The sequence below is a fragment of the Carettochelys insculpta genome, chromosome 1 (assembly GCF_033958435.1).
Source record: "Carettochelys insculpta isolate YL-2023 chromosome 1, ASM3395843v1, whole genome shotgun sequence".
Taxonomy (NCBI): Eukaryota; Metazoa; Chordata; order Testudines; family Carettochelyidae; genus Carettochelys; species Carettochelys insculpta.
The window spans coordinates 109,023,562-109,048,256 of NC_134137.1; the positions used below are offsets into that span (position 1 = coordinate 109,023,562).

Sequence of the window (24,695 nt, forward strand, 5' to 3'; positions counted from 1 at the left end):
TAGGAGGTTGCACAACTGCTGTGACTCCTGGCCCTCCATGCCGGTGGACAAATGAGTCCTCACTCACCACCCCCAAGTTGGTTCCTTCCCCCAATGCCCCCGCCTGATCTCTCTTGTATCTAGTTCCCCTCTTGGACATAGTTGTAGGCACCCATGTTGCTTAGAGGTTTATAAACGTGCAAGTTTTATATACAATAGTAAAGTTTAAGTTCCACACCTGCTCCCGCATCCTTATTGGGTGGTGGAGGGGTGGCAAGAGGTGGGGGTGTGAGAAGAGGTGTGGTTGGGAGTTGGCTGGGGGAGGGTCACTGTAGGCCCCAGGCGAAGGCCTCACACAGGGTCTCCTTGACACGCACCCCATCTCTGTGCAGCTGGTGGCACAGGGCTGCGGGTTGCTGCTAGTACCTGGCAGCAGGCTTGTCAACCCAGCCCTGGGTGAAGGGCTCCCCTTTGTTCTCCACAATACTGTGGAGAGCACAGCAAGCCGCAATCACCACAAGCACAGTAAGGAGGCTAACCTCCAGCTTCATGAGGAGGTATCTAAATCCCCCTGCCCTTCAGTCACCCAAATTTCCCCTCAACTGCATGCTTGGCCTGGTTCAGGAATGTGTTGAACATATCCTGAGACAGGTCAGTCAGTCTTATGGAAGGCCTCATAATCCATGGGTGCTGGGGGTGCATGGCACTGGCCACAATGCAGGGGTCCATGGTGAGATCTCCTACTGGTAGTTCCCGTGAGTGCCCTCCTGCATTTGGCAGCTGAGCCACGAGTTCCGAAACATCTGGGAATCATGCGTTGTGGTCCGGGGCACGGATGGCTATGTGTATGCCATCCAGCGCACTGAGGCAATTTGGGAAGCCCAGGTCTGCGAAGCTGGTGAGGGCAACGTCCAGGTCCCTGAGGGTGACCACCTGGAGAAGAGCGTTGATTGCCTTGATGACCTGCATGGGGTACCAGTCCGATGCGTCCATGAGTGCATGACTGGGTGGTACCCGGCTCTGTGCAGGGCCATGCCTTGCCTGGTGCCCCTTATGGCGGGTGCGTGGCCCCATCCTGGCTTACCTCAAACAGGACTGCCCTGATGGTGGCCTTGCCCATCCCGAACTGATGTCCAACTGAGTGGTGGCTATCCGAAGTGGCCAGCTTCCAGAGGGCAATGGCTACCCTCTTGTGCAGGGGGAGTGTGGGCCACATCCTGGTGCTGGAGGGCTATGGTGAGCCAGTGGCAGAGCTCCTTGATTGTCCCAGCATTGCCAGATCACCAAGGTGGGGCACAGCCTGCAGAAGGAAGCATCTACATGGGCCTACAGGAGGGGGCCTATGAGGCTGGCCCTGCTGTGCTGCTGGACGATGAGCACCAGCAGCACTGCAACAGGCTGGCTACGGCCTGGAGGAAAGCCCCCTGAGGGAGCTGCTGTAGATCCATAAAGGTCACTGCAGCGGCTTGGCTCTATGCTCAGTACTGCCTGCCAGCCCTGAGCACGTGCAGGGTGTGTGTTGGGAGGGGTCCTTCAAAGGAGTGGCTGGCTGCAGGCCCCAGAAGGGCTTGTCAGCCATGCAACCTCCATTTGAGGCATTTCCTGGCCTCTTACTTCGAAATAGGGGCCATGGGTGTGTGGACACTTTGTTCTGAAGTGCTGGGTCTCTACTTTGAAGTCACAGATGGTGAATTCGATCCGCTTGTGTGTGTGGCTCATTTTCCAAGGTTGTTACTTTGAAGTTGAACTTCGAAATAAACTCCTTCAAAATTATGGTGTAGACATAGCCAAGATGTGCACGACTTACTCTCAAAACAGTACATATTGAATGAGAAAGGGTGCCATAGTCTTCAGAGTAAGATAAACACCAAAGCCAGCTATTGCCCAAAGTTTTCATATTAGAGTGCCTAAAAGTTAGGCTCTTAAAATTAATATGTATGTCACCAATAAATGGTCTGATTTGCAGAGATGAGTGGTAATGGGATTTGTGAATGCCATCACTTCAGAAATTAGACTTATTTAGATGATCAATATGAATTTTAAGACTGCCAAATCTGTAATGTTTGATAAATGTATTTTAATAATTTATATATTAGTTACAAATTTTGAAAATATTCATTGCTTTTCTATAAATTTGCACACTTACAGGATGGAGTACTTCGTCCTAGGAAGCAAGGACACTGGAAAAAAGTTTTGAGCATAGCAGTGAACAATCAGCTCATTGATTGAGAATGACTCTTTTTGTAGTGTGATACTCTGTCTGAGAGCGCTAATGTGATCCTGAGATGCATAAACAAGGGCATCTTGAGTAAAAATAGACAGGTTATTTTTATTTGTACTTAGCACTGGTGTGACTGGTGCTAGAATACTGTGGCCAGTTCTTGAATTTTGGGTACTAGAAGGATGTTGATAGATTGAAGAGAACATTGTTAAATATTCACCAATCTAGCAGAGAAATGTACGATACAGTACAATACAATGCAATGGCTAAAAGTTGAAGCCAGCCATCTTCAGACCGGAAATAAAGCAGACATAAAAACATGAGTTATTAACCACTGAAACAATTTATCTTGAGTTACAGTAAAGTCTGCATCACTGACTGTGTTTAAATCAAGATTGGACAGATTTCTAAACAATATTTTCTAGTAATTATTTTGAAGAAATTCTGTGGCCAGTGTTTTACAGCAGATCACAGTAGATCAGTGTTTCCCAAATGGCGTTCCACAAAACCCTGGGGTTTTGCAAAGTGCAAATAAGGGTTCAGAGAGAAAATTCCATTACAAGAGCCGAGTCCTCTGTGGCTCCCTGCCCTGCTGCCACTGCAACGGTAGAACTCAATTTAATTGGTTTAACAGCCAACAGGTTGGCAGGAGGGATACGGCTGTTAACCAACTGAATTAAGTTTCATTATTTCAGCGATGGCAGGGCAGGGAGCCACAGAGAGCACCTCACTTGCCCCATAACCCGAGCAGCCCCCCCTCGCCCCTCCCATGGGTATGGCTTGCCTCACCCCAATCAGCAGAACACCGCCATGCCAGCCTTGCTTCTGCTGGCCACATGTGGCCACCCAGAGTACGCTTTCTAGCCAGCGCCACAGATGGGTTAGTCCTGGGGGGCCAGTCTGGAGCTGAGGCAGGTTAATGCTGAGGATGTGTTTGCAGGATTGGGGGCACAGCCTGGGAATGGGGTTCCACAATTTTCTTCCCCACAATTAAAAGGGTTCCATAGCCAAACAAAATTGGGAAACACTGGACTAGATGACCACAAAAGGTCACTTATGAGAATCTATAAATCCAGAGGGAAATTGAACATTCAGGAGCTTAAAAGAGAGCATGAAACCTTTCAACCTTCCCCCAGCTCAGTGTTCAAATGCAGCACAGGTCAGAGTAACTGACAAGCTATTACCAACAGTATGCAGTTAAGGGGCATGATGTGGCATAAACCTGTTTCCATCTCCTTCAAAAAGGGAACCAGAAACTGAGCTTTTCAATCCTAGAAGCATTTGTTTATATCCACACCGAGAAACACTGGCAGGCCAGCACTGAGTTGAGTCAACTCTAGTTATATTCCTAAGTCCACTGTGATCAAGTACTTTTTTGTATTGCAAACACATACAGCACATAAACAGGAAGGTTAACAAGATGCTTGAGCAGAGCTGAACTGAAGCAACTCTCTACGTTATCCTGAAATATTTAATTTTAAGCTCAGATATTTCCTATACCTCAAGTGATGAAGTGTTCCATGCTAATTAACCATGATTCAGGGCTGCTCATGAAACTGTTTTTCTTTTCATGTTGATGGCTGTTTTATACAGCTTCAAGCCAGGAAACACTGCAGGTCAAACAAGAGTCTGTATTTAGGCTTTACAGCTGGGGTTCTGAAGTCCTTTGTTATCATTTCCAAGCAGAAATGACATTCAACACCCAATTCAGTAAGCATTACAGCAACTCAACCCTGAGGCCCCTGCTCTCTGAAACAAAGTTTCCCTGAAGCTCAGAAAGATCCTGCTTCAAAAGCAAAATTGAACATAAAATTGAATACAAGAGTAACAGTCTAACTTCTATTAAGGAATCTTTATGGATCTCCAGTGCAGTAGCCTACAATGAACTTGGAAGGAGGGACACAAGTTGCAGGGAAAAGAGTTTAGAGAAGGTATTAGGAAGCAAGTCAATGTACATGCAGCTTGTGGGACTGATGGGGTACCAGGATTAGCACTCAACAGCAAGGGAATAGGAGAAATGTAGCCCTAGCTCACTCTGCTCTCCAGCTACATAGATCCACTTCCTGCGGATGAGTGCATGGTCACTCTCGTCACTCCCCAGAGTGATGTGGCCCAAAGAGCACAGCAAACTAGGGCTGTGTTGCTTCACTTTCACCACTACTGCTAGTGAGTGAGTGAGACCAGACCTCCTGACGTAGGCTCCAGGGCCACCCACTAGTCTCCTGTTGGCTGCTGTCTGCCCCTTGCCCTTCCCACGCATAGCATTTGGGGGTGCATGTGCCCCACACATATTGCCCCTGCTTGTGACCCCACACAGACTGAGGTTGTGCGGAGAAACTTAAAAAAAAAAATCCCTAAGTAAGCAGCAGAAACTCTGCAGACATTAAAGATTCCCTAATTAAACACAGGATCATTTGTGAAACTCTAGATTTCAGTTTACAAGAAAGTCTGTTGACAGAAAAAGATCTAGCAAGGATCGCTGAACTCTTTTGAAAAGAGACAAAACTGCCTGGCTTATTCAGTATGACAAAAAATCTGAGCAGAGACATGATTGCTCCATATAAAACACAAGGCATCACTGACCTTGAATGAAAAGCAACATAAGCTGTTAAAGGACAATGTTGGCACAAGGTCAAATGCTTGTAAAGTGGCTGTGAACAAATTCAGACTGGAAATATGAAAAAATGTTTCTGACCATCAGAGGGGTAAGGCTCTGGAATCCCCTCCAAATAGAAGTTGTGGGGACAAAACTAAATTTTAAGAGACAGACAGATTTGGGAGTACAATTATATGATGAGCTTGCTTGTGATGGTTTGGAGGTGGAGGGGTAGCGTTCAGCAGTCCTGGAGATCACTTCCTGTTTATATCATGTTCCTGAAGCTCATGTTTCAAGATTTTAGCTGGCTACCATCCGTAGTCAGGAAGAGATTTTTTTGTTTGGCCCCTGAAAATTTTAAGAAGGTTCATTATTATTTTTATTTAAATTGCCTTCCTCTGCAGCAGCTGAAAGGCAGCACTAAGTATTTTCAGATGCTATTGCTCACATATGCACAGTCACTGCCATATGCAGGGTGAGGAAGCAAATTTCCTCTGGGACAGATAGGTAGGGATCCTGGCAGTTTTTCACCTTCCTCTGCATCCTGAAGGCATGAGCCACGTGAAGTTTATCTAGGTGTACTTCATTTAATCATTTCACTGCCACTGTAAGGGCGTTTAATGCTGGCACACCTTGGTTCTCCTATTCTCTGCCTGTGTCACATAATAACGTAGCCTCTGTGAATCTCATTTCCATTATTGGGCTTAGTGTCCAAGTACTGGGTGGTGGTGGTGGCCAGTGATATTCAGGAGATCAGAACGGAATGATGGGCAGTGATACATGGAGGTCAGACTAGATGACCTACTGGTCCCTTCTGGCCTTAAAAACTCTCCAACTGTCCCCAGAAAGGGTCAACAATGTAAAAGCCACTAGTGTATAACAAAGTACACAGATGCAGTGCTAAAGACCCCAGGAAACCATGACAGAGATGGACCAACCAAGAATGAAAAAATGAATTAGTGTGTTGCTTTCCACAACATAAAAAAGGAAGAAAGAAAAAGCTGAATACTACAAGACAACTGAGAAACAAAACCACCTCACGTCTCAATACCATGGCTTCTCCAACAAAAAGCACAGCATGGAGTCACTGAGGGAGAGACTTTCAGTGAAGAGCAGGATATCTGCTGTTTGACCCTAGCATATTCAAAGATTCTCAGTGTTCAGATATTGCAGAAGTTTGCCAGCTGTTCAACTGCCATATTTGCAACTGTGCTATTATAAAATGACCAACTTTATTCCAGCTTCACTGTGAAGACAGTGGCAGTGTGAACCCAGCAACACCAATAAACAGCAATATTATAAGTGTTGGTAACATATAATGAAACCATTCTAAGGATAATGAGCCTGTCCATAAGAAACATCATCATTTGAACTTGATAGTAGCTGACACAGAAAAACCACCTACTGCTGGACAGAAGTGCAGTAAAACCCAAGAATTTTATCACAGTTCAGAACCAGAATTAAGTCAATAAGAGAGCAGGTGGTAGTCATGGTGTCTTCTGTCCAGAATTCTAACTGAATATAAGGATATATTTCACAGATCAAGCTCAAGTCAGAAATAGACCCTCCCTCCATATCCAGTCCATGAGATTATCAAAACACAAAGTTACAGGCACTCAGTGAAGAAGTGAGCGGCCAGTCTGACAGGAGGCATCATTACAACTGTTGAAATGAAAGCAAAGTAACTTAACAGCCTCATGGCAGTCAGAAAACCATCAGGCAAACTCCAAAACCACTGAACAGAGCATTGAAAAAAGTCACTACTGATTACCAACAATCGAGGACATACTATTGTGCTTCAGGTTGGAATTTGGATCAGTGAAGGGCCATGTCACAACTTTCCTTGGAACCCTTGGTGCCTGAAATGCCATAGCTGACCTTCCCTCAGTCCAAACCTTCCACAGAAGTACAAGATGCTGGCTTCCTTTGTCTCCCTAGGTGGAAAAAATCTTTGCCTAAGCAGATTTCTCACCTATATTCAGTTTCCAGACTTCAAACCATCTCTACCTGTTTGCCTGTTGGGTAAAAGCACCATCTTTCTAAGCTTGCAAGAGCTCTGTCTCCTGGAGTGAGTTTAGTGTTACATACTAAGATGCCTTCTACACTTGTGCTTATATTCTCTCAATATCAATGACCTTGTTTCAAGAGGCAGGAGAACTTCATGTTGTTTTTTCTTTCCTGAGGCCTTCCCATTTCCCTAACAGTCTGAATATAAATGGGGCATACATAGTTTGTCATCATACCTTGCTTAATTTCATTGGAGATAGGTGGGATAGTCCCCTCCTGTCTGGGAAAGACCTGTTGTTTCCTTTGGTCACAGACTGTAAAGCATAATAATGAGTACCCATAATTCCTTATGTACTGTTAATGCATACAATTCACAATTATTTTACTCAGTGTATCATAAATTTTGATAAAACATTTCACTTTATACTTTTATAATATCTAATCAAGCAATCAAATTGCTTAATCACTCAAGGTTCAGACCCTCCCATGCTTATAGTCCAGATGAACTTCCATGATGGGGTATAGATGCCAACCCATCTCTTCTTCCCTTACTCCAGTTGGTTAGTTTTACAACTTAGTTCACTTAAAATACAAATTGTCCCAGCCAGATGACTGAGCTGATCATAACAGCAAACAGAGCTTCTGCCACTTAGGTAGGAAAGATCTGTTTATCAATTCTCCCAACAAACCTGGTTTAAAATACACATTAGCCATAACCCAGCATACAGCCATAACTATTCAGACTGCATACATACATCACACAAGATTATTAATTATCTTAAGTGATTAGTTTCTTCATTACATTATGTGACATCTTTTAAGTACATTGAGCTGGGGTATATTGCAATCATCAGGCTATCTGAAACTCATTAGTGATACCAGTGAGCCCCAGCCCTCTGACACTTGGTTGCTGTAAGGATCACATCTCTCCTCCTACAAAACTGAAGGAGAACTAGCTACTGAATGACTCAGAGAGCAGAACAGCTCCTGTTACTATATTCTCCTTCCCCTTCATACAGAAGAAACCTGTTTTTTGTCATCTTTAGTATCCATAATTTTACCTACAAACTTGTTACAAATATCAGTGATATTCACGGGAGATAGATTTAAATCACCAAAACAAAGCTAAGACAGACTGTGATTAGGGTGCACTTAATTTTTGAGTAAGCCCCACTGAACAATTACTTCTGTTTTGAATGTCAAGTGGTTCTAGTCCTGCTCTGTTCCAAAGTGCCTCTCGTCTGCAACCGAGTCTTGCCATTGGATGCGAAGGATGTACCTCAGGCAACTGTTTATGAAGGTCTGTAGCAAGTGGCTTCTGGGTACCCATCTGGTACCCAGATTGACAGAGCCAGACGGGTACCCAGAAGCCACCTGCTAAAAGACAGGCCTCGCAAGGAAGACAAGAGACCACCACTGACCATCACATACAAATCCCTCCTAAGGCCTCTCCAATGCATCATCAGTGATCTGCAACCCATCCTGAACAATGATCTTTCACTCTCAATTGCTTTAGAGCTGCAGTGTCCAACATGTTTACCACATGTAGTGAACAGGACACCATGGTGTGGCAATTCAAGCTCAGGAGCTGCATGTGGCTCTTGGAGCCTTTAAATGCACCTCCTCCTAGACCTGCACCAGGGGAGTGTCATCTGCCTGCTCCACACACATGCCCCACTGTTTGGTTGGAGAAGTGTGTGTGGGCTGCAGTGGCAGCTCTGGCGGCCCCAGAGGTGCCAACGGCTCCAGCAGCAGCAGCTCCAGTGAGTTGCCAGCACTGATTTAGAATGGGAGGCTGAGGGTGGCCTGGCACTGGGGGAGCAGGAGGGCATTCACTTAGAACAGGGTGAGGGAACTGTGGAGAATATGGAAGGAAGACAACCACAAGTGTGGCCATCTTTGAATTCTTATTGGACACCGCTGCTTTAGAATATGGGTCAGCAACCTCAGCACAGGTGCCAAAAGCAGCACGTAAGTCAACTTTCATGGGCATGTGAGGTGGGAGCTTTGCGCTGCCCCTCTGCCCCCATGCAGCTAGGAGTTTACTCAAAACATTGCCACTTGGGGATTAACAAAAGACCAGCTAATGATACCAACCACCATCTAAACAGTAAAGTTCTGCATCTTAATTTATTAATGAAGCTGTAGTAAGCAGGACTATTAGTGATTTTTAAAATTATCACTGGCACCTGGACCAAAAAGTCAAAGGTCAAAAAGTCAAATTACAGCACTCTATCTTGGAAAGTTTGCTGGCTACTGCTTTAGATGGAATGAATGAAAGAGGGCCCTTTGTTGAGCAATTAATCCAGTCCCAACTTTCAGCAGCTGGAGGTTTAGGGCTAAGCTTCCTCTAAGCTGCATGGCTGCGCAGCTGCCTAAGCCCCAGACCAGCCCCAAGCTGGAACTACCATGGCTAAGGGAAAGGCACCTCCCACCTCTCAGCCCTAACCAAGCCCTATCACAGTGACACCCCGCATATAGAGCTGGTTCTAAAGCTGCTGTGGACAGAGAACAGACACCCCTTTCCTGGCCCCCACACAACCTAGCTCAGCCCTGCTTCAGCTGGGGGGGAAAAGGTGCTCTCCCATCCCCTCTCTCCCAGACATGCCTACTGGAGCTGCCGCAGCAGCAAAAAAGCATCTCTTACTGCAGCAGCTCAGGGCCAAATGAGAGGGCTGGGGGAGTCCTTTCCAGCATTTCCTGTAAGCTGAGCACTTTAGCTGCTGCCCAGGGGAGATAAAGATGCCATCCATCTGATTACCAGATCACCCATAGCTGCCCATGACTGGCAGCATGTGTTTCTATTCATGGTGCACATCCACACACAGGCTGTGTCTACACTTGCATTCCTCTTTTGAAAGAGGTATGCAAATGAGGGAAACTGAAAATGTAAACGAGGTGCAGATTTGACTATCTGGTACCTCATTTGCATATTCTTATTTCAAAATAGCTTCTTTCAAAAGAAGAAAACCAGCACAGACACTGCTCTTTCGAAAGTAAACCCCATGTTCAAAAGACTCCTCATTCCCTTTTTTATGGGAAGAAGGATTTTTTCGAAGATGGGGTTTACTTTCGAAAGAGCAGTGTCTACACTGGTTTTCTTCTTTCAAAAGAAGCTATTTTGAAATAAGAATATGCAAGTGAGGCACCAGATATGCAAATCTCCATCTCATTTGCATTTTCAATTTCCCTCATTTGAATGCCTGTTCTGAAAGAGGAATGCAAGTGTAGACACAGCCATGCAGTTTATTCTGCCCATAGATGGAAAAAAAAGTGGAGTGAACACTGCGCTTCTCCCCAGGATAGCATGTATCTCAAACATTTCATTCTTAGCCCCACCCTAGGGCCTGCATCCTCATCCAGCACCTCAGCCTTGTGCCCCTTCCCACACCCCAACCCCTCAGCCCTACCTGATAGCCCACCTCCCAGAAGTTAAAGTAGAAAACTGGAAGAAACTCAGGCTACAACAGTGATCAGGAAAATACAGACACTTAAAAAAAAAAGCTGTAGCAGGTCTGATATGCTTACTTTGACAACCAGCTTCAGAATTCAAACAATTCAGTACCAAATGGGGATTTGGGCAAGACATCTTCCCCAGGGTACCCACAGTGTTCCTGGTAAGCTGAGTACTTGAGTGGTCACCCAGTAGAATGTCAAATGCCAACAGCTGATTAGCATGTGCCCACAGCTAGCAGCAAATGTTTCTATTAGTGGTGCACATAAAATTTATTCCACACATGGATGGAAAAATTTAGAGGGAATATTGCCCCCATGACAAAGGGAAGGCAGATTCTGCAAGAAAGACAGTGAAGAGATTGATGACAAAAGCAAAACCAAACAGGAAGGGACGCACAGAAACTGACAGGTTTGGTTTTCCTGTCCTCTGTTTCCAGTGAGGGTTAGTTTCCTGCAGCCAAGGCCAGGAAAGACACTACACAGAAGCAGAGAGAATGCCAAGCTAAGCAGGCACCTTCTTACTTCCAAGAACCCACTCACCTGCGGCTCCTAAGAACGGATGAAGTGATCTTACTCCAACGACAGACAGCTGCATAAAGTAGGGACAAATGCATCAGACCAAGCTGCTGCAGGATCCAGGACCTGGGAGAAAACAGATACAGGGCAGTTGAAGACAAAAGCCAAAGACAACTCTGTGGTAGCAGCAGTGCAGACGGCCTCAAACTGATAGTTCAGCTTGCCCAGGGCTGTGAAACTATGGCACCAAGGCCAGGAAGACCTAGAACAAGACTCAGTCACCAGCAGGCCTGATATGGAAAGTCAGGAGATAAAAGGGGATAAAAGCCCACAGAACAGCCCCCAGCAGTGTGTGGCAGCCCTGGGTAGGGGCACAAACCACCCACAAGAGCTATTGCCCAGACAAGACATTTGCAGGTCAGCCCCCTTGAAGAACTGAAGGAAGGGAAGGGACGGAGACAGGAAGGGTAGCTCAGCAGTTACAGCGTTGGCCTGTTAAACGTAGGGTTGTAATTTCAATTTAAAGCCACTTCAGGCTCGGTAGCAAATAGGTTTAAAAAAAAAAAGGGGCCAGGGATGGTGCTTGGTCCTGCTGTAAGTGGCGGGGACTGGCCTGGAGGAGCGCTTAAGGTCCCTCCCAGATCTATGCGATATGTATGTGTAAGGCGGTGGACCAAAGGCCAAGGTGTCTCTGGCCAGCCCAGTCCCAGCCACTCAGCAGGTGCCTGTAGAGAAGCCCCAGCACCGGGTGTTGAGAAGACGGTAGGTGTCACTCCCGCGCACAAGCCGCTTAGGCCCTACAAGCGGTTCCGACTGTCGCCCAGCGGCGCCACTAACTCATTTACCCCTTCACCAGAGCGGTACCTGACACTTCGGCAGCAACGGTATAAACAGCCGCGCTTGAAACCAGCTGATTGGTTACAAAGTAGCCCGAGACCCCGCCCTCTCTGCCACGTGCCCTCTTTAGTCCAATCAGATCGTCTTGGTGGCTGCTGCCTTTATGGGAGGGCCGAAGGGGGGGTCCGGCTTTTTGAATAACGTCACAGCCCACCCAGCCCACTAACGTTCTGGCGACAGCCTGACTGTCCGTGCGGCGCTTCTTTGCCAGCCTGGTGCGCGCTGCTTCCGGGCTCCATTGCTGGATGCAGAGCCTGGGCGAGATCTGCCAAGAGCCCGCAGCGTGAGAGGAGCCAGGCAGCTACACAGGTAGGGGGCGGAGCCAGGGGAGAGGGCGTTGCCGTGGAAACACCCGTGCTCCAGAGCATGCGCAGAGCAGGTCCGGCTTTCGTGACGCCGGGCTGGGCCGACGGCCGCCTACGAGCCAGGAAGGGTGCAAGGCGCATGGTCCCAACTCATGCAGTTGGGACCAGACTGCTGAAGATGCTGCCTCGGTCCTTTTGCTCCCCTTGGCCAACGCACCCGTCCCCTGCTGGGCGAAGGGGCCCTCGTCCCTGGCTGCCGCCGCCTGCCGTAACCTCCCTGTGCTCCTGGTGCCAGGAGCAGGAACAGGGCACCTTGAAGCTCTTGTCTGCATCTCTGACCTTCCCCCCGCCCCACCCTAGAGTTTTCTCGCCATATAGCTCACAGACTCCTGAACCCCAAGGCCGTAGCCCCTTTAGGGGAGCAGGCGAGCACAAACGTCCCAGGGCCAGGCAGTGGGTTATGTGACAGCCCCAGCTTCAGGATCCCTGGGGGCGGGGGAGGACATTTTGACTAAGTCAAACTTTATTTCTCTGTAGCAGAGGTAGCCGAGTGAGTCTGCATCTTCAAAAACAAGTCGTCTTGTGGCACCTTATAGGCTAACAGATAGTTTGGCACATGAACTTTCATGGGCAAAGACCTGCGTTGTCAGGGGCATGAGTGCATCTGTGGGCTTATTTATTTCTGTGGGCTCAGTTTATTTATTTCTATGGGCTCTGTTCCCCAAGAGCAGGGAGGCCTGCAGAGGTTCTTGAGCAGGGAAGAAAACAGGCCTTCCATTCCCTTCCCCAGGCAAACTGTACAGGCCCAACCTCTCCTGGCCCCACGGCAGAGAGCTAACTTTTTCAGCTTCTACCTTTTTCTAGCCACCTACTTGCACTTTTTTCCAGAGCACTGTCACACACATTTACTGCCATTCATTTTTGCAGGGGAGCCAACAGAGCTTCATCCCACATGATCAGTATTTCAAATGTAGGTAACCAGTTTCCATGATGCCTAGCACAGTCTGAGTGTTGCTGTAAGATATGTGTTTAATTACAAGCAAAAATGAAACCTCTAACAGGATAACAAAAAGGCAGATTTATTGGCTTTATTACAGATGCTTGCTTCTTTTTTGGATTAAACTTTTAAAATTGGAATATACTGTTTGCAAATAATTAACAATACATCAAGAAATGGAATTCAGTTATCAGCAAAACCACTTATTTAAAATTTCTTACAACCAGATTTCTATAAAATTACACAAGCCCTGAATCATTTCTAAACACTGACACATACCAAACACCATGCAAAAACACTGCAATGCATTATTCTAATGGTATGATCGGTCTTTCAGTATATAACTCATGCAGGTACAGGTATCTGCATATTTAAAAGCAGGAGGTGTACAGTACTTAACCTTTACAGTATTGAAATCTGATTGGTGTTCTTAGTTTAATTCCTTGTAGATTATGGTCTTTCACAGAACCAAAACTGTTTGTGGAAGGCACATTTGAGACACAGGGCAGGCTGAGTGGTGTGGGCACCAGCCAGGCAGAAGAACATTCTGTGAACAGTTATGCTGGCAGGTGAGTGTTAGTAGACTGGGTGGGCAGTTTTAAAAGACTCATTTAGGAAACTTACCTTTGAAAACGTCTCAGTTTTGCTCCTAACTGTTGCTGGCTCCAATTTTATAGATGCATACAGCGCAGCTAGAACACAACTTTTGATAATACTGGTCTTGCTAAGTGCTGCAATTTCGGAACGTTTAGACGCACCTAGAGCTTGATCTTCAGCAATGTTAAGTACTGACATTTGCAGTTACAGGGTGCGTCTACACTAGCCAGCTGCTTCGAAGTAGCTGGCACAATGTCAAAATAGCACGCGTTACGTCTACACACACTGTGCGCTATTTTAACATTGAAATCGACGTTAGGCGGCGAGGTGTCAAAATTGCTATTGCTATTCAAAGATGGGAATAGCGCCCTACTTCAATATTCAACGTTGAAGTAAGGCACATGTAGATGATCCGCATCTCGCTACATCGAAATAGCAGGATCCTCCATGGCGGCCATCAGCTGAGGGGTTGAGAGACGCTCTACCCAGCCCCTGTAGGGCTCTGTGGTTGACATGTGCAGCTGCCCTTAGCCCAGGGCTTCTGGCTGCTGCTGCAGCTGCGGGTCCATGCTGTGTGCACAGGGCCTGCAACTGGTTGTCGGCTCTGCAGACCTCGTGCTGTGCAGGCTGTGTGTGTCTGGGAGGGGCCCTTTAAGGGAGCGGCTTGCTGTTGCCCCAGAAGGGCTAGTCTAGCCTGTGACCCCATCTGCAGGCTTTGCTAGCCCCTTATTTCGACAGGGAGCGCTTGTGTGTGTGGACGCTCCACATTTCCTTCCGGGGCTGCTCCTTTCAATTTTCTCCATCACTACTACAACATTGAACGTCGAAAGCACCAGCCCCGGAGGATGTGTAGACGATACATGTCGAAGTAGCCTATTTCAATGTTCTTACTTCGAAATAGGCTACTTGATGTAGTGTGCTAGTGTAGACGTAGCCAAAATAAACAGGTAAGTGCTTGGCACATCCTGAGGCTGGCCCTAAATATGACAAGTTGGACACTTACAAAATGGAAGCTCCCAAAGTTAGTCTGTACTTTTGAAAAGTTTCCACTAGTGAGTCAGTCAAAAAATGACTGACAAGTAGTAGATGGCACAGACTCTACCTCCAATCTTGCGGTTTATCCACAGGAGCATGTTGCCTATCTTTGCTCTTTCTTTGGAATTTTGCTCAAATGAATGAGCAGTTATAAGACCATGCACTTGTGACCTCAGTCTGTTGCCATGGAAACTAACACACTGTTACACATATAGATTTATGACTTCACTGCATAAACAGACATAAAAGGACTGGTTAGCTGGCAAAGAGAAACACTAGCCTTCAATCAATTAGCAATGATAGCAAGAAAAAATTTTTTTTAAAAATGTCCAAGTGGGTTGAGGCTTATAAAATCCCCTTCCTTTGAAAACTCTTGTTATATCTTCTGCATATCCTGTTTTGGATATCCATTGCTCAACAGCAGGGGAACATGTTCCAATTTAGACTGGTCTCAAGCCATGCAAACAATGGCTATGCTGGTAAGGACCAATGTGAATTGGAATACATTTCCCTATTATACAGTACTATAATTGCTTCTGCCAGCCACGTGCAAGTCTCATTACCTACAGAGGATGTTCTCCATGGTGACTAAAAAGATGTCAGGTGAAGGAAAGCCCAGTGTAAAGGAGTTTGTAAGTCCTATGTCATCTTGAACAGTGTGGAAAACTGATGCATCATGGAAAGATGTCACTTTGCAATGAACTGTGTTTAGTGCTGTGCATAGCCAGATGTTGTCCACAGCTTCATGGGCTTTATTCCTGCCCTCAAGCAACAAACTGTTAGCTTCAAGGAAGCAAAGGAGAAAGATGTACAGAAGTGGTTGGAGCTTCAGGATGAGCAACTGATAAAGGAGGAACAGCCTGAGTTGGACCCACAACAGATATCTGAAGAAAGCAAGATGATGTAGGGCAGGAAGCCAGGAGTCTGAAAACAAAGAATCTCTGTCCTTTGGCTGGTTGGATGATGGAACTCCTACAGAGCAGTGATCCTTTTTGTGAACAGTCTAACAAAGTTTCCAGGGCTCTTGATGCAGTAGCTTGCTACAGGGAGCTCTGTCATTCACAGATTCATGCAGGAGAATAGATATCAATAAAATCCTTTTATTAAGATTTCTGCAACCAAAAAGCCAGCCACCCAAAAGTCCAAGAAAATGCAGCTGCCATTCCTACCTAAGTTTAGCATAGATGAAAAAGTTGTGTTTTTTCTTTTAAACAATGTTAGTAGGGGATCTACATTGTATTCATTGTTTTGTGTATAAAATGTATAAAACTGTATAATCTTGATGTTGGAAAAAGGAACTGTTCAGGTGAAAATAATATTGTCATAGGTGAGTGTGGTAAAGTGAATGCATCCCTCTTTATTCCATTATTTGTTATTGGAAAAAATTTCCCAGTATATATTGTTTCAGTAGCCACTGCCCTCTTCAGGAGTGCAACCCCAAAATATATGGGGGACCCCGAATATCTTTTTCTCTTGCAAGCAGTATTTTCTACACTAATGCAAGATTTAGCGATCAGGTCACTGATTCAAGAGTTATCAGGTGTGGAAAATTAAACATTTTTAAAAGGTATATTCATAAATATTTGAATAGGCCCAATACCCTGAGAATGATTTCCAAGTTGGGAGGATAAAGTGGAATATATGGGATTAGCTACTCTATTTAGTGGTCTTGAAAGATGTATTTCATATAAACAGAATCCTGTACATTCTTCAGAAGTGAGTTGAGCTCTGACATTATGCTCTGCCATAAGTGTATCATTACGGTGTTCATAACTTCTACAGAAAACATAAAACTGCTGGAGTGCTTCCACACACGCGGCCTGAGGTCGATACTGCACATTCGATGACAGGACAGAGTTACGAACCTGGAAGTCCTGGACAAAGCAGGAACCATGAGCATCGAAGCCATGATTCTGAAAGCCCAGCTTCGCTGGACAGGGCACGTCATATGAATGGAGGAATCAAGAATCCCAAAGCAACTCCTCTACAGTGAACTCTCCCAGGGCAAAAGGACTCAAGGTGGGCCTTGCAAGAGGTATAAAGACTGTGTGAAGGCCAACATTGCTCATACTGGTTTAAAACCAGATCAGCTAGAGCAGCATGCAAAAGACCAAACAGGCTGGCGTGCTCTCGTACGACACGCATGTGACAAGTTGGAAGAGCAGTGACGTACCCTCCTCACTGATGCTCGTGAGAGGAAGAAAGCAACAGCAGAGCTGCACCCACGGAGCCAGGACAATTCCCTTGCCCCCACTGTGAACGCCCATGCCGTTCAAAGCTTGGATTCCTCAGCCACATGCAAGTCCACAACTGATGAGCCTGTGCAAGCTCAAGACGTCATCGTCAGACACGACATACTACCTACTATGTTCATAAGCTATTACCTTTCAGTTTTATTGCACTGATAACTTAAAACAATGAAGATCAACACAAAGACTAAGTGATATTAAATATCCTGAAAACAAATCAAGATGAGATCATGGGGTTGGTACTAGAATGGTAAGCCAACTTTTTAAAATACTAGCTAGAGTACAAAATAAGAGGTCCAATCCATTAGAAACGCATACAAGGAGAAGTCAGAATCCCCATGTGACTGTGTTTAATGGATTTGCTCTGTAATGAAACAGAGATTTCACGTACCAAGTATAATATTGATCTATTGGATTAATACAAAGCTAACAGTACATGCCAATAAGGATGATTATACATATGAATTGCATGATAGGAATAATAATTTAGAACTCAATTGTGTCAGACATTGTGGATAAACAAATATGGCTTGTTTTTATAAAACATTTCTTTTGTTTGCTAGAAACTAGTTTACATAGCAAAATCCATCTTTTTTTTCTCTGCTAGAGGCCTATTTAATACAAATGCCTTCTACATCTGATTCATATTAGTCTGAGCTGTAGGACAGAATATAAAATATCTATAAAAACTTGCCACTTGAATTTTAGTTAAAAATGTGGCACTTTTCTAAGCAAAACTGCATTTTAAACAGAGTACTTCAGATGCAAAATATGTACGTGGTATTCAGAAGGAAGTCATGTAATCTTCTGTACTATGGCAGATATGCATCTTACATTTTAAATAATTTTATATTTAGGTGAGTGATATATGAAGAATATTCCAGAACTACCTGTACTATATTACCACAAGTTAGGAAAACTGCAAATATTGCATGAATCAATTTCTTCCTACGGAAAAAATACAGAACACTGGGACATAAAGAGGAAGTCAAATCACAATTCTGACATCCACTGGATTATTCTTCCCATTTCTTTATAAAATAGATAAACATTTACGGAAGCAGCAACATTATGCTGAGCTATGATACCAATACGGAAATAGCATCTGACTCCGTTCTCTGTGCTGCTAAGTCATTCTCAAGTGCAGCATACTCCAAAAGTGGGGCTGTTCAAATGTCTCAGGTGTTTCCATCTAGTATTTTTCTCCGTTTGTATACACTCATCCCTTGCTCTATGAGCACAGTTGGTTTCCAACTTTGTGCTTGCAGACGAACTTGTAAGAGGGACACTAAATTCTCATTAAAATACACGTAAAAGTCTAATTGGTTCCTAGAGCTCGGCAAAGGAGTGGCAGCAGGTGGCGCTGCTTTTGAAAAGTAAGTGAACTTCGGGTTTTGGGGTAGGAAAAGGTTAAACACTGGGGGCAGTCTGGGGCCATGAGTGGGAGGGAGGGTTAAAACCTGGTGGCCAGCAGGTGGGTGGGGGGTTCAGGCTGCAGAAGGTGTGGTGTGTGGTCCTGCAGTGGGGCAGGGTCGGGGTGGGGGGGTCAGGCTGCAGCAGGTTAGGTCTACCTGGCTGGTGAGGGTCAGGCTACCATAGGGCCAGTCTGTGGGGCTGGAGGGAGAGGGGGTTAAGACGGCTGCAGGCTGGGGCCATGGGACCAGCAAGGAGGTCAGGCTGCCACGGGGCCGGCAGAGGTGGGGGGGCCAGGCTGCCGTGGGGCCAGGCTGCAGGCCAGCACGGGGGCTAAGGCTGCCGCAGGTTGGGGCTATAGGGCCAGCAGCAGGGGTCAAGCTGCTGCGGGGCCAGTGTGAGGGGGAGGTCAGGCTGCCACGAGTTAGGGCTGCAGGGTCCAGGGAGGGTCAGGTTGCCACAGGCTGGGGTTGGCGGGGCGTCAGACTAGGGAAGGTTGGAGCCACAGGGAGGGAATTAGCCTTTTATTAGCAGGGGGAGTTCACGCAGAGTGAACTAAGGTAAGTAAATGTGTCCCTCGTTTAAGCAAGTACTCATTTAACAAGAGGTGAAGTGTGTTGAGATGTTTTTACCCCGAATTGTCACTTCAGCAAACTCATCCTAAAATCTAAAAGCAAATCTTGAGTTCTGGTTTTTGCGTCAGTAGCAAAGGATTCTGCCAGCCAGTTTGTGTGTCAATGATACATGTGCAAAGGTTTTTTGCTTAGTTTATTCCTGACACAGGAATTCCAAGTTGCAACCTCCTGAACCAGTGGGGGCTTCTATACCCAAGGAGATACGGATTAACCAATGGCGTAGCAGATTGTTTGCCCCACCATCCTGCCGCAAGGTTTAAAACAACTTTAATCTGCTATTTGGGGAACAGTTCTAGGGGAGTTCTGCCATCAGAGGCTGACTAGGAAAAGTCTGCTTCAGTGCACCTCAGGCACCACTGCCACAATCACTCATCAGCCAGTGCTGCCTATTAACACTACATTTTTCTGGGCAGACTTTCTGTCCCTAAGGTCCTTCCACCCTAAAAATACACTGAGTGCACCATCACAAGTGGTTGATTACCCTATGCTAATCAAATTGTGGCACTTACACCTTTGCCCAACCCTAAGGCCTTCAATGGGTTTGCACAGGCACAAATGAGGACAGAGTTTGGACCTAAAGTTGTAATGACTGTTGATGTGCTATACAGACTGGAATCCATTTCGATTTCTGAATAGCTATGACTGGAAACATGTGAAGGATGACATTATTAAGTAGGAAAGTGCCATTTCTTCAGTCACTTTGTATTTTAATATTCTACACTGCTACTAATAATCAGATGAATGAGTCAACAGCATACAAAAATAAACTTTGCTATTTACTTACTCTGTTGTGAAAAAAAATGTGAAACTCCATCCTACATTAATTTCACACGTCAGTGTATTTAACAGACAAATACTTAAAGATTTAAAAAAAAAACAGAAAAAACTAATTCTTCAGCTAAAATTTTAGAAGAGCTGAGTGAATTAGAAGATACATTTCTAATGTAAGATCAAATCAAGCATTTGAGTGTGCATTGGTAGTGCTGTAATTATTATTTTTAAAAATTGTGATTGAATTCTTCACATGGTTGAAAGTAACCATGTAACAAAAGGTACACAGCATGCACTGACAGCCTAAAAAGAAACATCAGACATCGCCTCTCTTTTGCAATTGTTCCAGTTTTCTTTTTAAGAGGTTGTAGTTTTCCTTGGTTCCAGGTGCAGCAGGGTCAAGCTTCAGAGAGACTTCATAGTGTTTCTTGGCTAAGTCAAGATTTCCCCAGCGATGGTAAAGCACAGCTGAAATAGCAATGAGGAGTTTGCATTAACAATATTGTTGAATAATGGACAATCTTGCCAATCACTTGGAAAATAACATTAAAACATTTGTTTCCAATAAAATGTTTTTTCTTTTTTTTCTTTTTTTTTTTGCATGCTGGTTAGTGGCATTTGTTCTTTTGCCAGCTGCAGGAGCAGAGCTTGGAGGAAGAACTGGCCATGGAATGATGGAGTAATGAATTTTGTTGTAGCCATAAATTACTGTATTTATGTGAGCTCATAAAAATTTACAAGTATAACTTAAATGAATCAATTTGCAGCCACTGAAGTTCAACCATCTCCAGGCTATTACGTGCAACTTGTCTGATCTATCATATCCTGTGACAGCTTTTAGTTTTTGATGCTCCATTTCCTGGATAGCTTTCTAGAAATTAGTCAGAATAGAAATCCATCCAGCAGGAACAGTCTCAGAACTGCTTTTTATACATGACTGAACATAAGGAAACATCTGATAAAAACTTGCACTTGAGGAATTAGAAAAATTCTTACCCAAGTTACCATGATAACTGGCTGCACTTGGATTGGCTTTAATTGCCTTGAGGAACAAAGCTTCTGATTCCTGTGTAGTTTGAAAGATGATGTCAACAGTATAGGTTACTCTAGTACTACACACAACGCAAAGTGCACCCAAACACCATCAAAGACTTCACAAATTGTATTAAAGTTGTAGACATATTTTCTCATCTACGTAACGTATTACCTCCCCACAATATTTTTATTACACACACACACACACACACACACAATTATATTATCTCCCCTATATTTATATATTTTCTCATCTATACAATAGATGTATAAACCCTGCCTGACCACTTGCTCTCCATTAAATAAACTACATTAATAATACACAAACAACAATGTATCACAGGCTACTGCTATTTTAGCAGATAGTGGTATCCGATACAGGTTGTACCGCCCTGGTCTGGAGCTGACAAGTTCCAAATGAGAGAATTTGCTGGACAAGGGGAGGTGTCTCCTGCCATGGGCCCCCAACTGCCTACTTCTGCTCCCCCTCCCCAACTCACCTGCTGAGCTCTGGGTGACCCAACCCTGTTGTGGGGCTCCCTGCTGTCCCAGCCCATGCTCTGGCCCCATGCTGCTGGGGGGAACACCAGCCCTGCAGAGCTCCAGTTCTGGCCTCAGCCCCTCTGCTGCTGCCAGCGGGGCTGTGGTCTGCCCCACACATGGGGCTCCAGCCCTGGTCTTGGTTTCCCCAGGGCTGCAGCAGGGTTCCAGACCCATCCATGGCTCCGTCTCCTGGCCTTGACTCCTCCAGGACTTGACTTCAGCCTCCACTGGCACCAGCTCCAGCCCCTCACTGCTGCTGCCAGGGCTCTGGCCTTGGACCCTTGCTGCTGTGGGCTTACACAGGTCACTGGCCCTGGGCTGCCCACCTCCTTGCACCTGGCAGCCTACCCCTTCCATTCCTGGGCTCTCTGGTCCATGAGCATCCATGGTCCTCGGATATTGCCAGACAAGAGACTGTTGGTTTTGAGAGGTGCAACCTGTACAGTTAAGCTTGTACAGCAGTCTACATTTTATTCAGATTTTCACATACTCCTAATGTTTCAAAATACTCTCTGCCTTTTAAGTAGACGTTTCCCTACTCAATCGTGGCCCAAAGTAATATTCTGTTTTGTATTAGTTTTAAGACAAAGCTTTTGTCTTAAAGTTTCATTCTTCTATCATAAAATTAACCACTTTTTAAACTTTATTGACACAGCATTACAGTAAACATATCTGAAGCTGAGATCTGCATATAATCCACACTGAGGAACAGTGTATCTACTTTAAAATAGAAAAACTACATTATCATTGGAAAAAATCACTCCTTCTACAAGGCTAAGTGTACACACCAGTGTTATTCCTGAACAAGCTATTCTAGAAGAGATATATAATAGCCTATTCCAAAATAGAACAGCTACACATAAAATGCATTTCAAAACAGTGCTCAGCTATTTTGAAAGAGAGACATTGGACGCACTATGGCTTATTTAGAAATAGGCTCCTGTCCCCATCTACAGCCCCTATTTGGAAACACCTATTTTGAAATGGGAGGTATTCCTTGTACAATGGAGGTTTACCAATTTTGAACTAAGGCATCCACGATTTCAAAATTATTTAAAAATAGCAATTGTGTTGTGAAGACGCTCACATAGTTATTTCAAAATAGCAGCTGCTATTTCAAAATAACTTTGTGGTATTGACATAACATACCCCAAGTGTCCTCTCAATATTTCCAGTTGTGGGATGTTCCCCCAGCATTGATGACTTTTGGGAACTTTTTAGAAAAACAAAGTCTTCTCATAGCACCAAACATTCAGAGCCAAAATCTGGTCAGTTTCGTAAACAAGTCCATGTTTATCTTCCTGAAGATAGGTGCTAGTGTGGAAATCTTTGCTCCTTTTTAAACACATCATCATGTTAAACAAAATAAGTTTAGATATTTTAAAAGGATAACTTAGGTAGTTTTTGTGCTGCTGTACGTTTTAGATTCTTGGACAGTCTCCAGCTCAGTTCCCCAGCAAAAGAGAGACAAAAGACCCGCTCTAAGGCTATGTCTAAACTACAGGGTTTTGTCAAGAAAACGGCCATTTTGTCAACAAAACTCTTGGACTGTCAATTCCCAAGAGCGTTTTGTTGAAAATAGATTAACAGAATGCAGCACTTTTGTCAACAGCTGTACCCTGCTTGTCACGAGAGAGAACGCCTGTCAGAGACCTGTCCAAAAAAAAAAAAAAGCCGATCTGGACATTTCAGGGGCCCTTCTGTTGCGCTTCTAGTTGGTCATTTTGCCAGTAGAGCCGCTGGGCAGTCCAGCCACTCTCTTTCGACAGAGAGAATTGCTCTTTCAATCCCCTTCAGAGGTCTGGACGTGATTTGTCGAAAGAAGTTTTGTCACAAAATATCTTCCAAGAAAAACTTCTGATGACAAATTGCTCTAGCTTAGACATAGACCCTGTGATATATTTTGTGTTCCTTGAGTCTGAGTATAACCACGCAGCAACTGGGAGGTGCAACTCCCAAGGTGGACAGACAGAAGTGCTAGCTCTGCAAAAACAGCACCATGGCAGCTGCAGCATGGACAGTATCCTGGGCAAGCTCCAGGAATATAATCCCACCCAACCCCCAGATATGTATTCGGTAGCTACTGCAAGACTCCATCTCTGCCACTTCAGCCACATTGTTGTTTCTGAACAACAGCTTGAGCAGAACTAGCACATATATGAAAGCTGGGAATTACACCTTCCATCTGCCATGTAGGCATACCCTAATGCATGCTGTCACTGTCCAATACACTTCAGGAAAGGCCACTATTACCTAGATCAGGGATGGGAAACCCAGGCAAGATTGAACTGAGGAACCCAGGCAAGCCTGCAGCAGGCAACTAGTGTGGCACTCCATCCTCACACCACTCCTCTCCCCACCCCCACTCATCCGATGTGGCTGGAGTACTAGCACCTGTGTGTGTGTGTGGGGGGGGGGGAAGCCCCAAGCTTTGCAGGCCAGATCCAGCCCAAAGTCTCTGCCTGGAGAGGGGAGAGGAAGTGGTTCTCATGCTGCTATTCCCTCCCGCCCCAGTTGGGAGAGCAGCACGGTGCTGGGAGGCAGTGGGTGGTGCCTGGGAGTGGAGTAGATGTGGAGCCACATGTACCTCCTATGCAGCTGCACCAGGTAAGCACCCCCTCTTCCCATCACACTCATGCACCCACCCTCCCACGCCCTCAGCCTGCTACTGCACCTTACCTCCTGCCCAGACTCCACCCCCCCACCCCAAGCCTACTCCTGCACTCTAGCTTCCATCCAGGCCCCACACCACCATCCTGCTCCCTGGCCTCCCCCTCCTGCACACTGAACTCATTTTTGGCCCAGTGGGGCTGGAGCATGAGAGGAGTGAGGTGTCTCAGTCAGGGGCCACACCAGTGGTATATGGGTGGTGGGTTTTTTTTTGTTTTTGTTTTTTTTCTCCAATTGGGTCAGAAAACGTTCCCCACCCCTACCCTAGACGACTGTCTGGTGTATGAGCCCTTTATATCTCAGGCCCAAAAAACAAATACAGGCTGTCCAGTGAGAGTAGTTCTATAAACCACAGCCACGATGGCCTACTCTATCCTTACATGGCAACAACATACTGAACCATGTGTACGAATTCTTTAGAGAGAGGAAAACAGGACTTTGGTGGCAGGATTGTCATGTCTCCAAGCTGATTTTTTACGCACACACGCACCCCTCTCGAAAAAAGCCTGCCCTAACATCAGAAGCAGAAAAAAAAGAAAATAGGAACAAACCCACACTTCCCACAATGTTGGAATCTCTCTGCATCCAATAAGTCACAAACTCAAATTTTGGAAAAACTAGATGTCTGCATTTTACTATTATGAAGACACAGCCAGAGTGCACACATGTGCTGCTGCCCAGTCTTTCAATAAATTGTCACCAGCCACGCAGCAGAAGCAGCAAACACAGGAACTCACTCCTCCTCTATCCAAGTATTATAGAGTTCAGTAATT

The 24,695-nt window shown here is 45.4% G+C and overlaps 2 protein-coding genes across 6 annotated transcripts in view; both read right to left on the bottom strand.

Moving 5' to 3' along the window:
- The window catches only part of GGACT (gamma-glutamylamine cyclotransferase), a 122,752-nt gene extending 110,789 nt beyond the window's left edge, over positions 1-11,963 (bottom strand). For 2 of the 4 annotated variants that reach the window (XM_074989687.1, XM_074989669.1), the window contains exons 1-2: positions 11,640-11,711; positions 10,800-10,901 (exon numbers count right to left, since the gene is read on the bottom strand). In XM_074989687.1, the coding sequence (XP_074845788.1) occupies positions 10,800-10,873 (74 nt within the window). In that variant the 5' untranslated portion in view covers positions 10,874-10,901; positions 11,640-11,711. Of the gene's footprint in view, positions 1-7,039; positions 7,118-10,799; positions 10,902-11,639; positions 11,712-11,839 lie in introns of those variants that run through there. The other 2 variants (XM_074989701.1, XM_074989679.1) reach the window with 2 other exon arrangements.
- A 1,086-nt stretch (positions 11,964-13,049) lies between these two features.
- Positions 13,050-24,695, bottom strand: part of TMTC4 (transmembrane O-mannosyltransferase targeting cadherins 4) — a 76,701-nt gene continuing 65,055 nt past the window's right edge. For both annotated transcript variants that reach the window (XM_074989618.1, XM_074989628.1), the window contains 2 exons: positions 20,671-20,740; positions 13,050-20,142 (listed from right to left, as the gene is read on the bottom strand). In XM_074989618.1, coding sequence (XP_074845719.1) covers positions 19,991-20,142; positions 20,671-20,740 — 222 coding nt within the window. In that variant the 3' untranslated portion in view covers positions 13,050-19,990. The remainder of the gene's footprint in view (positions 20,143-20,670; positions 20,741-24,695) is intronic.